Below are 15,942 nucleotides of genomic sequence, written 5' to 3' on the forward strand. Positions count from 1 at the left end.
ATATATATATATATAATTTTCTTGTAATTTTCAAATCATATGTTTTTTATGATTGTCTACTGTTGTACTGATAAATATCTCCTGGAGGGTAAACTATATCTTGGCTGCAAGTATCAAGCTGCGAAATCCTTCATTTTCTACAACTGATAGCGGTTGGTCATTAATTACGATGAAGTTTAGCAACTTCTCTGTAAACATTTGAGCTCCTGATGTCTTCTTCTTGTTCAATTCGAAGCAGGCAGCCTGATTTCGGTCAGCTGCGCTCAGTCTGTCCCTCGTCAGAGACGGGCAGATTGAGTGGGACAGATTGGACGCGGCTGGCCGGGGTCGAGTTGCCTGTTTCAAGTTGAGCAAGAGCAGCGCCACGCTGAAGCCACGGAGCTCGAATGTCCAACATAAAACTAACTTTACCACGGTTTAATGTGGTGCTATGACTCTGCAGACATTGCATGTTGTCGTCTTGTTTTGTGGGGTTTCTAGTGTAAAATACTTCCACACAGCGGACACGTTTAGATGAAAAGTTGGGTTAGCCGTTAGCCACAGTGCTGCTCACTCAGTCCTCACGTTGTAGCTGGCTGCAAACTATGAACTGGATTTCCAGAATGTGAGGTGGGTCTTATTACTCTGGGTTCATGAAACACGCCTCTGTTCAGGAAATCCATTCCATAGTTTGAAGCCAACATGCATCATGGATCGGAAATCGCTGCAGGTTGGATCGGAAATATCCGATACGTAAATTATGCTGGTATCGGAGGCCGATACGGATACCGGATCGGATCGGCCCCATCCCTATTAAGGATATTAACCTGATGATGCTGAGAACAGCACAGTGGTCTCAACTCTTCCTCTGCCCCATAAAAAATAATAATAATAAATTGAGAAAACAAATTACATTGCATCACTGTTTTGCACCATTTGTTGCCAAGTAGGTCATGTAGAAACTTCACTTATGCTGCTTAAGAAGCCACTAGCACGCCAAAATCTACTCCAGTGTTAAAACGTTCTTAAAATATTCTCTGCTGCACTTTTGCTTCCAAGAGTTTTATTTGAAGATTTAAACATGCTTAAACCACCATTTTTGGAGTTTTCTACTTTATAGCCTTACATCACAGTTCGACTTACGGCAAACCAAATCAGGGACCCTGAGGACCACCAGTGGTACTTGAGCACCATGGACTTAATGTTTCTGACTGTCAATGCATCTTCTGTTATTTTATGTTGCTCCTTTTGTTTTATGGTGCTTTGCTTAAATAAGCTTTAGTCCTAAAGTTTTGGCTCACTTTCATCACATTTTTGAGCGGCGTGTAAAGCTGCAGGAGAGTAAACAGACTGCGTTAAAGTTGCCAAATGGTTGGAAGCTAGTGGAGGTGGTAAAAAACAAGATAGGCACAGAAAATCCTCAGGAAGTGATGGGAGGCCGACACAAGACAAGGCGAGTGATGGATTCGAAAAGATATTCAGGCACAAACCCAAAACCATTCCAGTAAAAACTGTTTTCAGGCAATTCAACTACTTAATAAATAAACAAGCGATTTGTGGCTAATGTAAAGAACTCAACTCCAGTGGAGTCAAAGCCTGATAAATGCAGCCATGGCAACAACAAAAAAAAGGACAGATGTACGCCATCAATTCCAGCTTCAAAGACTGACATCAAAGCTTGTTCTTGTGAAGTTGTTGCAGTAATCTGCTATCCGTCACTACTGGTCAAGACTCACCTGATGCAACTTAATGTGTAGTGCGCTTTCTGAGCAGAACCTGAAATAAGAATCAAAGAAGCGGGCCTTCAGGTAATCTTTGTCAGACTCTGTAACATAAGAGTGCAGAATGGCACAAAACAAGGCAGAGCCGTACAGAAATCCCACCGTTGCCGCTCAGAGTCTCTTTGATTAAAAACAGCGTCAACAGCAACAGTAAGCTCCTCCGCCTTTCTGCCTATCTGTCCTAAATTAGAATAGAGTGCTCACTTCAAAAGAATTCTCCGAGAGCTGGAATGAGCCGACCTTTTGAGAGGGAGCGCAAGTCAAAGCGAAACTCACTAGAGAGGAGAGCGTTTGCTCAGGGCAGGCCTCTCTTTCACCTCTTATCTGACGGTTTGAGCTCAAACTGAAACAAATAGCAGTAAAGGAAAACGCTTTGCTGTTGTGGCAACTTTATCGCCAAGGTTTACTTTACAGCTCGGGCAGTTATGATATCTGGGAAAAATGAAGCATCAGTCAAACCTGTGCTTCCTTGGACAATCATTCGAATTTTCATTCCACAGGTTAACTTGGTTGGATGATCTCACATTACATGAATACTGTAATTTCTGGACTATTGAGCGCACCTGAATATAAGCCGCGCCTGCTAAGTTTAAAAAGAAAATTTTAATTGTACATAAATAGGCCGCACTTGTCTATAAGCTGCAGATTTTTTACTTTTTTTAATTCGACCTTTATTTAGACAGGTTAATCCCATTGAGCCTCGATATCAACAAAGAATGATGACAACAATAGACAATTATAAAAGAGGCATACGGATATTTTTTTTTTTTAAATACGTATAGGTAACGCACAAATACAGTAAATGATTTATTCTGAACAGTGCCTGTAACACAGCTGATTAAAAAAAAAGAACAGTAGTCTACCAGGAAGTCATTGATCGCTAGTGCCTGGGTGAGACAAAGCTAAATGTTTTGGTGGCATTGAAGCTCGTTAGCCCATCAAAAAAAAAAAAAAAATCCATAAATTAGCCACGGTGTTCAAAGCATGTGACAAAAGTAGCGGCTTATAGTCCGTCAATTACGGTACATTTAACTCAACTCGTTTCTGTTTAACATTTTTAGAGTTAATAAGAGAAAATGGCAACGATACTTCTAACAAATCAAACAGACTTTCAATCTGAGTTTAATTAAAAAAATGTTTTAAATGAAACATTTTTAGTGAATGTCTGAGCCTCTCCTTTAGGTTTTACTGGTCCGAGTTGTAGCGTCAAGGTGATTCTGTTCCATCTATTGTACTTTTAATCTCTTTAAAACATTTAAAGGGAACATTTAAAAAATAAAATTAAAAAAGCGAGTTGGCGTCCTTGTGCTGGCTCCTCAGAGCTGCCTTTGTCCTTTTTTTTTTTTTAATCAGTCAAAGCAAACCAACAAACAGTAGCACAACTTCACATCCAACACCACATGGAGGTGAACCTGGGAGAAACACTGCATATGCAAACAAAAGCGTTGTAATTCCACTTTAAGCCCTTCCCATCCTTCACCTCCTTTGTTTAAACAGGCTTTTCTTACTGCTGCACCGTGTCCACAATCACAGCCCAATAAATGGTAAGTAAGGTAGCACAAGTATGCATGTTTGTTTCCTGCTTTATTCATCAGTAAACATACAAAAACCTGAACAGCTTGGCCTCTACAGCACATAATCCTTCCAATAACAGCTAATAAAGAAACTGAGGGCAAACAGTTAGCCATAAAGATGGAACAGTAATCAGCTGAGAATGGATATTTCTGTCAAGGAAGGACTTTTTCTTTACAATTATCTTCAGAATTACTGTCCCTCATTTGCAAAGATGTTAAATAAAAAATGAATAATCTATAAATGTGAAAGAGGCATCTCTATCGAACTCAAATTGAGATTTTAATAAATATCCCAACACGTCTTCATATCTCACCACAGATATGTTGATGATTTAAATAGTTATCTTTCCAACAACCATCATTTGATTAGAGGTTTCACTCAAAGGTCTTAACATCCCCAGAAGTGTACACAACTCTTAAATAAAAACTGGTTTGTCAGAGGAAGACCTCTGTTACTGCTTTTTTTTAGTGTATCGATGTAAATGTTTTACAGTTCAAACAGAGTAAAGATTTCATTAACAAAGCTGAACAGATTGCTTGTGAGAACCATTTTAACTTTGAAAAATAATTACACTTGCGTTCCTCCTTTCATGCCAAAGGTTTAAACTGAAATCACCTTAGTCGTGGGAAATGGAGCTGTAGCAGTTTTGGTCAAATCTGAATGTCAACATTATGCGCCAACGCATAATTTTGAGATATCATGCATGGAGTGTGTGCTGAGGAAGACTCTCAGCTGCAATCAAATCTAATTTAGCTCAATATCTGTAACACTGACTGAATTATAGCCATTTTTGTTTTTTATAAGGTCCAATGGCTGTGGCGGACATCTCGAGTTGATTCCAAAAGTCAATCAGGTGATGTACCGTATTTTTCGCCCTATAAGTTGTGTTTTTTTCCATAATTTGCATGCCCTGCGACTTATACGTCAAAGCGACCTATTAATGTTCTTTTTTTTTTTTTTTACCATATTTATAAACCAATATTTGGCTGAGATATGACCATTTTCATTCATTCTGACTAAAAATATTAAAAACTACCATTTTCAGCCTCTAGATGGTACCTGTACAGCATGCCATTGTGTCATGTAATAGGTAAGTGGCTATTAATGACACAATTGGCTTTCCATAGCATGCCACTGTCGTCTGCCTGGAGCAACCATCAAAACAGCTTCATTACGTTGCGCTGCCCCGGCAAAATGCAGTTAATTTGACCACTGAAGTGCATTTATTAAGTAAAAGTTCAACTGAGAAGCACCTTTACTATAAAGTCGAGCAAACAAATAATTGTTTTTAGGTGGTTATTTTGTTCAATTTAGAAGAAATGCACAGTGAGTCGCCCTCTGCGCGGTCATGTTTCCACATATCGGCTTTTGAAAATGCAGCTGATTTGACCGTCAAAGTGCATTTATTAAGGAAAAGTCAGACTGAGAGACACACCTTTGCTATAATTTAGACCAAACAAATAATTGTTTTTAAGTGTTAATCTTGTTAAATTCTTGTTAAAGTCCTCCCGTGCTCGCTCCCTCGGCTGCCTTTTGGCAGCCAATCGATTTTTGGCACAACACCAGCCCACGTTTCTGGGTTGTCAGCAGTGACGCGTAACAAACGCGACACGTCAGCGGTGATGCAAAATAGATGCGACGTATTTATGGATTTTTCCAACTTCATTAGACATATTTGGACTGATGCGACTTATAGGGCGGTGCGACGTTTATACGGTACATTCAATGATTACTTTTTAGTTTCAATAAAACTTACTCTGTGGTTCATGAGATATTTTGGTAACAAACACACAGAATGGACAAAAACATTATTGTGCGCCTTTTGCCGGAAGGTGGTAAATATATATATATATATATATATATATATATATATATATAATAAACTGATAATTATGTTTCCAGAATTTTATGTTTAGGTTGCAGATGACCAAATGGCCAAAGGTCAGATTTATTTTATCCACTGGTAACAGGAGGAGACTCTTGCAGATTTGATACCCCAGGTTTGAGGTCAGTAATTTAAATACTACTTGACCTTCCATCCTCATTAGCTGTAGGACTTCAGTGTGTTCGCTGCAAATCTAAATTCTTCAGCTCCTTTCTTCAGACAAAAGAAGCTGTTTGGCTTTTCAAGAACAAAACTAAAACTTCTCTCAAATTCAAATGTGGAACTGTTCTGTATAAGTGGTTATTGACAGTGCTTCAATCCAGGACTGAATCAGAGCCATCAATCACATTTTGCCAGAGAATGTGATAAGAATAAATAGAAGGCAGCAGCTCTGTAATTAATTCCTTTTGGATGCCTCCTCTGCCATATCTCTGAATTACACCAAGGGTGGATGTGTTGTTTTCCAGTTCTGACACAGCTTTCACTGTAGACTGACAAATTAAGATAATGTTTGGGATTCTACCCCACGCACAGTGTATTGGGAGTGTACCAGAGGTGCCTCTCTAGCTCTCAATGAATGGGATTGTACTGAAATGAATGTGATCTAAAAGGGCGAATAGAGCCAATGTGTTTTTGAGATTAAAACCTTATCTGCATCAATATATTGGGTCAACATTCATTGGCAGGCTGAAATGTAATATTCTGCCCGAGTGTTTTTGTCTTTCCTAATGAACGCTTGCAAATGCAGCCAAAATGCCAACAGTTGGGGCATCTATTGAACTATTTTCACTGTGAAAAAGCAGCTCGTCTTTCATTAATTTCCTGATGCTTCGTGTGCCTTGTGAAATGTTTCAGAGAGCATAACAGAAGCTTTGCTCCAATTCAAAGTTGGATTATGCATGAGTCAAACATCTTTGCCGGCTCTGTAAAATTATCAGTTGATAAAATATGTCTAGTGCATTTAGTAGACCTTGCTTCCTGCAGTGGGAATGTGGGAGGTCATGAAAAGGGCCATACAAAAACCTACAATCCACGAGGAAACTTGTTGGGAAAATACCTTCCTATCATCCATCCATCCATCTCCTGATTATTCCAGAGACGGGTCTCAGTGGCAACAGCTTAAGCAGGGAGGTCCAGACATTTCTTTACACAACATTTCTTCTAGCTCTTCTGGAAGGACAAGACCTTCCCAGGCCAGCCATGAGACATAGTCTCTACAGTGTGTCCTAGGTCTTCCCTGGGATCTCCTCCCAGTCAGACATGTCTGTAAAATCTCCTGAAGGAGGCACCCAGGGAGCATCCTTACCAGATGCCTGAACCACCTCAACTGGCTCCTCTGGATGTGGAGGAGCAGCAGCTCTACTCTACGAGTCTTTCCCGGATAACAGACTTCTCACATACTATCTCTAAAGGTGCTTCTCCATTGATAAGTTTCACTCTAATTGCTTCATTTCCAGTGTTTCCTCTACCATTATAGAAGTGGGGCACCCCGCCCCATCAACAGAATCAGGCACCCTACCTACCGACAGGAGAAACCCTGATATCTATTTGGTTCTACTCAAATGTAGGTGCGTCTCCATTAAGAGTGTCTCTCACTCTGTGGGTGGGATCATGGGTAGGATCGTCAGTGCAAAGCAGGCGATAGTCAGATTTATTTTTTTATTTTTTTATTTGTCCTGGCACAGTTTTTATGTTCTAGTGTAGCTGTGGCCAGTTTTTCAGACACCTTCCAGTACACTCGCTCGTTTCTTGTGGCTCTCATGCTCATGCTGTATGTGTTGATCTGCCAAAATGGATAAAAAGGTTTGTACCTCACCACTGGTCCATGGGATCACAAGGAATTTGCAGCTCTACATCTCTATCTTGGGAAAGAATGCTCGGCAAAGATTGGATTGAAAATGGTGCTTCGGGAGGAGTTTGCAAGTACGACCTTGATTCATCCAGTGCCACCAATCCATGGACCAATCAACAGCTGCAGTTTGCTGACATCAAAACCGCTTCCTCTGCTCAGCTTGCATGGAACTACGGCTGAGGCGGGTCCAAAAACAAAACAGGATCAGGTTTGAGACACATTTGGCTGATGCAGAGTTGAAGCAAACTAATTAAAGCCACGTCCGTGGAGAAGAAGCTTAAAGGCGAGTCCAGCTACCCTGCAGAGAAAACTACTTTTGACCACCTGTATCCAAAGCTTCATTCTAATGGTCAAAACTTAAAATATGACCATAGGTGAGGGGAGGAACATAGAGCAATCGGTAAACAGAGCTTCGCCTCGCAACTCATCTCCTTCCTCATTACAATGAACAGGCACAGAGTCTGAAATACCGCAGAAGCTGCACCAACCCATCTGTCAATCTCCCGCTCCATTCTTCCCTCACTCATGAACAAAACCTACTGATACTTGAAGTCCTCCACTTGAGGCTCACTCCTAACCTGGAGAGGGCAAGCCACCTTTTTCCAACTGGTCGAAAAACTGCCAGTAAAATGTCACCATAATGTGGCATTTCAAAATACATTGTAATGTTTCATCCTATTTGATATATCTGATATATACACAATAAAAATAAAATTAGAAGAACACGATCACAGACACAGATGCCCAACAATAAACACTGATGTTCAATTATCAGTAACATACCTGGAGGCATAGAGGATATTAAAAAATATATGTTATTTACTTTTGTCTATTTGACTAAACCTGAATTTTTAACTATTGCAGCTTTAGTTGTACTATAGTAAAAGTTGCACCCTCAAAGTAAATGAAAACCTCTACAATGAATCCTGGGAAAAAAGACAGTAGAAGCACGAGACGACAGAGTTAGAGAACCAGTGGTCCGAGTTAGGTGGGATCAATAGCAATTGGAGCACTATTCCACCTATTACAGGCCTTTTACAGGAAACCACGGCTGCTGCCTGAAAGTGGGACACGGATGAGAACAGAGAGTTCTCAGTGTGCGTTTCTGAGTGTGAGTTAAGACGACATTTAGCTGTTAGGCTGCAGAATTTAATATTCATTGTCTTGCCACCCATCTCATCAATGAGATGCTGGGAAAATAAAAATAAAAAAATAACCCGTACATGTAAGATGAACACAAGCAGTTTCTGAAAGACACGCCAATTTGAAGAAATGCACACCAATCGATTGGTGCTCCACAAATCAAAATCCTTGTAGACGTATCGGCCCATTCCCATGACGAATGCATGCATGATCAGAAAACTGCAAAAGCACGAGAAAAGGTAGAAAAGGTGGAACGTAACGCAGAAGCACATTCAATTACTCCACTGTCAGTATTTCATCTTTTACTCACGCACACAGATTTTACTAATTCCTTTAAGAGATTAAAGAAATGAACTACAACAGAGCCACTTCAAAGAATGCAAACACACACACTTCAAGGGTGAGTGTCTGCACACACACCACACCTCACCGCACTGGGCTTAGAAGATCGTTTTAAACAGAAATGCTTTCTTCTACTCAATTTTGATTCCATGAAAGCAGCAGCAGCCTGGACTACTACTCATTATATAAATTCTCATTTTTAATAAGAACATAGGAAACTACTGACATGAACTGGAGGACTACAGCTGAAATAACCTTAATAACAGTAAAATGTGTGCTGCTGTCTGAAATTAGTGAACATACAAAGGCCGATGCATGTGTCCAAGTGAAAATTAAGAAGTCATATTAATTTACTTTATATATTTTTATGCAAAAAGAAGCTTCATGTGTATTTATGCATGATTGATTTCACTCCTTTAAGATTATTCTTAAGCAAAACCTCTAAGATCTTTTAAGTTGTGTATATCTAATAATAATATTACCGCTGTTTTCCCCGGTCGCTGAGGGATTTGAATAGTGAATGTTTGTAGTTTTCAAGGTTAGTGATTTTCTGGATAGGAATTATTATTTATTTATTGTGCTTGTTCGAAGCAACGCAGTGTGACGGATCCTGACGAGAGGAGGGAACAATTTTCCAAATAATGTAATACATATATAAACAAACAAACTATGCTTTGTCGTTTTTATATTGCTCAAAAGTATAATTTCCTCAAACGGCCTAGACCTGTCACTATAACAAATTTTGCTGGGCGATTAATTGTCTCAGAAATTATTGTGATAAATGATAATATTGTTTGAAATTTGACAATAATTAGTAATTATTGGCAAATTTAAAAAGAAATGTTGGTTAATTTGTTTTGCATGTAGTATTGTTTTTTTGACCACCGGGTGGCAGTATAAGACTGTTTGAACCAAAGGATGGATAGTGAGGGAGCAAGCAGTGTGTCTCTAAGAAAAATGGGAGGGAGGCCCCTTGACATGACATGGGCTGTCTCTCCTTCCTTTATTCGGTTTTCAAAATGGTGGATACTCAATGTGGTTCAAGCTCTTTAGCATCACGTTTTTTAACACAAAGCTTTTAATAAAAATTAAAAAAAATCAGTAAACAAGTTTTCAGCTTCTTTTTGCAGAGAAAAACAACTTTTTACATGAAGGCACAGGTTTCAACCGTGAATTTTAGAGCTTTGACAAGACGGAGGTTTTTGACCCAACCTTAGTTGGACTGTTTAAAAAAAATATATACCTTACTGTTTGTGTCAGACTTTTTACAAGTTTCTTTAGGAGATGCAAGTATTTTTTGAATTTGATATTTGCAACTCCCTTAAAAACTTGAACTGGTCGTGTTTACCACTCGAAACATCTGCCCCTTTTTCAGCAAACAGGAAGTGTTCAGAATTAAGAGACTTAACTTTAAACAGGAAAAGTTTGCACATCCATGCTTGATGTGGGAATTCACTTCATCAACAGTTCAGTCTCTTTGTTTCAAGGATTTATTTCAAACTGAAGAAAATGTTTTAAGTGGACCGAAAGTTATTTTTATATTTAACGAGTCAGAAGAAAAAAAGGTGCCTTCATAAATGTGTAAATTACCTGGATCATTTGTACTAATGAACCCCTATAGCATTTTAGATGACGACTTTTGAAATGTTTGCTGATAAAAAGATGAAAGAGATTTCCCGTTCTAGCCTTAAGGAAATAGTATCTACAATTTTCAACATGAACGTCAAATTCTTATTGGTCTGAATGGAGGAGTTTTCTACTTGACCCGAGTACATCTGAACTGAGGCCCAGGTAACGTGGTCATGGTTCTGGATTCATACTTAAGAAATGATTTTTCTCTAATCTTTAAAACCAGAAAATGGGATGTTTGTTTTGGCACAAACTATTGAACTTCAAAATAAGGTACTTTGCAAGTTTCACAGTAAACCAGAGTGAATTGGTGTCGATATGTTTATGATTATACATTATTGATGTATGTCCAATGTACCTATGCACATGTAATGTAACTAAAAAAATAATAAAGTCCGTAAAGCAAGCTAGTAAAAGTAAAAAGGATCATACAGGAAGAAAATGCTAAAACTGAGCATCAAACACTTATGTACGCAGATAATTAAGACACTTAAAGTGTCCTTAAAAACATCTATTCTCAAGTACAGCTGTTGTTTTTCAGTCCATTCTCCAATTTATTTGCCAGATCTCCACTGCTGAGGTGGAAACACGAACCGGAATCTTCCAGGTACAACGAACCTGTGGGCTTATCTGGAAGCAATTAGTCACAAAGGGGTTGCTGAAATCGCTCAATAGTTCTGAAGAGACTGATTTCTCCCTCCTGCCGTTGGCTTAACCACATTATCAGCTGGAAATACTGTTAGTGAGGGATGAGAGGCATCTTTCACTGCACTGTCTGCCAACGCTTCACAGCCATTTCAGCTGCAGCAACCATCTTAACGACAGAACTTTATTTTCTCCACAAATTCACTAGTAAATTACTTCACATTACCTTTTTATTTCCACAAAACTGGTTCAACTAAGACAAAAAGGAGCTGTAAAGAATTAGGGCAGAGCTTAGAAGTTGTAGACAATGCTCTTCAGCAAGATCTTGGTGTAGTAACGCAACGACGACACGTCTTTGTTGGTTTAAAGTGCTAACTCGTACACACGTGGTCGCTGCTTCAATTCTGTTCAAAGGAAACCAATAAAAAATACAACAAAAGAAATCAAGAACAGAAGTTCCTTCAGAAGCGTTGCAGCAGCATGAAAGGAGGAGCAAACTAGCCAGTCGTGGCTCTGGACTGAAATACCTGAGTTCTACTGCATCAGAATACACGATGAACGCAAGGTCTGACGTCAGGGGCTGAAAAAAAAAATATCCTACAAAGCATGAAAACCTGATCATAGACTAGTCTACTTTACTTACATAATTAAAGTGATGGTTCAACATTCGTTACATAGAGAAAAAAAAAGGGCTGAAAAAAGTGAAAAATAATGACACTTGCAAACGAGACATACAAATTCAACTGTATTATCATAATAAATTTAAAAATGTCGTTCATAAGGGTTGTCTTTCACTGCAGCGATCCCAACCTGAGATCACCACCAGCTGAAGACCACAGGAACCAACGGAGGTTTTAGCTGCACAGTCATCAAGAGTACCGGTAGTTCTACACATGTAGAAAATAATCACGTGTCTTGTGTGATGAGTCTGTGCATAAAACACTGCAGCTTGCAAAACGGCCTCCCTATAAAACAAGACCAACAAGCAGATCCAAGGACCTGAATCATGCATCCAACTGGAGTACAGAGCTGGAAAAGTACCAAACAAGAGCTTCCTCAATATGTGCAGCTGATAACGCAAGACTAGTGGCTCTGAAAGTGAGACTGTATGCACCAGTTTGCAACATGTTTCGCTCCCCCACATAGCCCTCAGAAGCTCTTGTTTCATTACGCCAGCCAGGATTGGTTGGCAGCTGTGACGCTGATGCCCAGAAGGGAGACAACCAAACCCATACATAAACAGTGTTTCTCACAGGCTGGAGGAAGCTTTTACTCTGAGCAACACGAGTAGGGTCCTTCAGACACCTTGGCCTCCGTTCAGGGGTGTTTCTTTTCCAGACACGCGCTCTGCTGAAAGCTGGGCCTTATTTAACACTTCTGCAGCGCTCCAGAGCTTGGATATTTCTTCACCTACATTGGCACGTGGTGCAGAGGACATCTGCCTCGGGTACACTACCTCTAAAATGAACTGTAGTTGTTTTCAGTGGGAGCTTGTGAGGCAATATAAAATTCTTGAAAGAGAACTAAAGGTTACGTTTGTAAGACTGGTTTCTGAGAGCACGAGTAAGGGACCTCACAAGTTCACCCTCCTTGTATGAGGCAAGAAAGAGGTCGATCTTTAAGCTTTATCTTTAAGCACCTACAGGCCAACCAATCACGCAGGCGTAATGACAAAGGAGCTCCTGAGGATTACTCAGGGGAGCATACCTATAGACAAACATCTCATTCATGCTATCAAAGAACCAGGGCTACACAGATCCCTACATTTCCAACCTCAGGCACATAAAATACCTCAGCTGTGAAGACGAACCCGCCTACCTTCAAGCTGATTCAGTGTTAAAGAGATGTTTCAAGAAAAAAACTGTCAAAATATTTTGGATTTCCAAAGGAGCAATTGATTTATCCTGACTGACGAACCTCGCAGTTTCCAGCCATTCACCCTTCCAGCTCTGTTGGAGCCTTCAGCACCAAAACACCAGACATCCATAAACATATCTCTAGGATTTATAATAAAATATAGGGGTGCACCTACTGCAGTTTTCTGGCCGATCACTGATCTCTAAACAGGCCTGACCTGCCGATTGGGATTTTGGCCGATACCAATTTTGTTTAATAAGCGACACTGTCAGACGTTATAAGGTCACAATGTGCCTTCAATTTTCCAATATTATTTTACTGAAAAACATACCATTGAACAATATCCTAGAAACAATACAAACTTGTTTTAACTGGCCATGAGGTAGTGCTCTGAAATATAAATGAAGTTTAGACAATTGTTGTTAAAACTACCAAAAAAAAATCGGTAAAATCGTTTTCTCAAATCGGTATCGGTCAATCGCAGATCACCAAAATTAAGGAAATCGGGGGCGATTTATCTGTGCACCCCTAATAAAATAAAATTCTGAATCATTCATTAGGTGTTTGTGTACATATTTGCAAGAGGGGGGAAAAGGGTAGAAATGAGCGACATAGATGATATTTTATTTCTCTTACATGTGATGATGACGAGGAAGGTGCGGACCAGGAGGTCGACGGGCGTTTCCCACCTCTCCGACACGCGAGCTACTATCCAAGGTATGATGATCTCTGCTGGGACGTAAAACTGCAACGCGAAGGTGACGAAGATGCCAAAACAGTAGAGCAGCTTCACGACCTGGTACATCCTGGAAGCAGAGGCAGCGGGAGTTTAGTTGGGAAAGTTTCAAAAAGAAACGCAGGTTCAGACTAAATGGAAAAGAAAAAAGTGAAGAAAATCAAACACAACGTTGTGATGTTTTATAAACAAAACCCATAAAAACTCCAACAAACTAAACACTACAATCCTTTTTTTTTTTTTTTTTAAATGAAGCAGCAAACATTGACTGCCCTCTGTTCACGGTTTCAAACAGATGCTGCTAATTGTCGTCTTTCAGTTGTCAACCTCGTTTAACAGCCAATCTATTCCACTAATAAGCAGCATCAGTTCAGTCGCAAGAGAAACTTCAATGGGCGTCTCTCCCTCCTGCAGCTGTGGTGATAGCAACAAGTAATGAGCAAACAGATCCAATCTGAGAATTTGGTTTCACCGTCGTTATTGTGGGAGCATTTCCATCGTTAAAAATCAGACTGACGGTGTCTATAAAAAAAAAAAAACACCAAACACCTTCGTCTGTGAGGAGCAGATTAACTACTGAGGGTTTGTCGTTTGTTATTGAAGCGTCAGCTGCGTGTGCTGAAAACTAACTCAAAGTTAGGACATGTTTGAATTAGTAGGCCTGTCGCAATAAACAATAAATCAATTAATCGCATGATAAATAACAATTATCGACCTCGTTTTCATTTATCAGCTTTATCGTTTCTTTGTCTCTCTATTTCTACCGAAGACACTGGACGACAAAAGGCTCAACTCCGGTGCTCTTCACTGACCCCTCCCTTTCTCTTTTCTCTTTAAAATCCATTTTAACCGTCCACAATCGTGTTTTTGGATCGTTAAGCTGAGAAGCTAAGCTACGAGCTAAGCTAACAGGCCGACCTTGGGGGAAAAAAACTCCATCTTGTCGAAGCTCCAAAATTCACGGTTGAAACCCGTGCCTTCGTGTAAAAAGTTGTTTTTCTCTGCAAAAAGAAGTTGAGAACTTGTTTTCTTTTCTTTATTTTTTTCATTATTATTATTATTTAAAGCTTTATGTGACAAATGTTATGCTAAAGAGCTCAAACCACACCGAGCAAACCATTTTGAGAACCAGAAAAAAAGGGAGACAGCCCATGTCATGTCAGGGGGCTTCCCTCCCATTTTTCTTAAAGAGAAACGCTGCTCGCTCCCTCAATATCCATCCTTTGGTTCAAACAGTCTTATACTGCCATCCGGGGGTCAAAAAAGGTACTACATGCAAAATAAAATTAACCAATTTTTTTTCTTACTAATTATTGTCAAATTTCAAACAATATTATCATTTATCGCAATCATTTCTGAGATAATTAATCACCCAGCAAAATTTGTTAACGTGACAGGCCTATGAATTAGTACTATCCACCTTATCTTGGGGGCTCTACTGTATAAATGATTCTGCGTACAATTTCCTGTCGGACACAGGAAGCAGCAGTAAGCATGGTAGCGGAGCACGGACCGCATTTGCATTCAGTTTAGCAGATAAAATGCTGCTTTTGTTTTGTTTACATTTATTTAACAAACAAAGTTTACTAAAATAGCTGTGCTGAGTTCAGGTACCTGTTGTGTTCACGGCTACACAATCAGTGGCTACAACAACAGAGTTTTGAACACGGACCCAAAACAAAAAGAGTGTTCCTGTGAAAAGCGGTCTAGTTTCCATCTCCTACCTACAGATGAGGAATGAAGAAGAATGAGGCTGAAAAAATGTGAACTTGAAGAGACCGCCCAAAACGCTGCATGTGTGCTCATTTCACTTTGTGGACAAACGACCGACGGAGGAAATCCTGCATCCTACTTTGTGTCTGGACTACAATGAACCACCGGAGAAGAGACGCCAGATCCTCAGAAGGATTGAAAACAGTGACGAGAACATTAGGTATGATTTCAGGTGTATGGAGGGCACGGCATTATAGTATTTGTTCGTCTTCAGTTTTATGATTTTCTCTACAATTAACCCAAGCTCAGTGATGGAGGACTTTAAGGCTTTGGCTGGGCTCTGTGTCTGCTTTAAAGGTCAATAAGATTGTGTCCCACCTCTTGTAACAAAACACCACCGACCTTATTACTGTGGAGATGCTGATACACCTCGGAGCTTTTCAGGTTGTTTATCGCTTCACCGTCAGAAGAACTGAGTCAATGAAGTAGCTAATATGCTAGTAGATGTAACTAAATATGCTAGTAGATGTAGCTAAATATGCTAGTACATGTACCTAAACGTGCTAGTAGATGTAGCTAAACATGCTAGTAGATGTAGCTAAATATGCTAGTAGATGTAGCTAAACATGCTAGTAGATGTAGCTAAACATGCTAGTAGATGTAGCTAAACATGCTAGTAGATGTAACTAAATATGCTAGTAGATGTAGCTAAATATGCTAGTAGATGTAGCAAAACATGCTAGTAGATGTAGCTAAACATGCTAGTAGATGTAGCTAAATATGCTAGTAGATGTAGCTAAATATG

The 15,942-nt window shown here is 39.6% G+C and overlaps 1 protein-coding gene across 1 annotated transcript in view; it reads right to left on the reverse strand.

The window, feature by feature from the left end:
- Positions 1–15,942, reverse strand: part of slc36a1 (solute carrier family 36 member 1) — an 83,805-nt gene that overhangs the window by 31,061 nt on the left and 36,802 nt on the right. The window contains exon 11 of the mRNA XM_037675644.1: positions 13,325–13,494. Coding sequence (XP_037531572.1) covers positions 13,325–13,494 — 170 coding nt within the window. The remainder of the gene's footprint in view (positions 1–13,324; positions 13,495–15,942) is intronic.

This window comes from Nematolebias whitei, chromosome 4, assembly GCF_014905685.2.
Source record: "Nematolebias whitei isolate Nwh7 chromosome 4, NemWhi1, whole genome shotgun sequence".
NCBI lineage: Eukaryota > Metazoa > Chordata > Actinopteri > Cyprinodontiformes > Rivulidae > Nematolebias > Nematolebias whitei.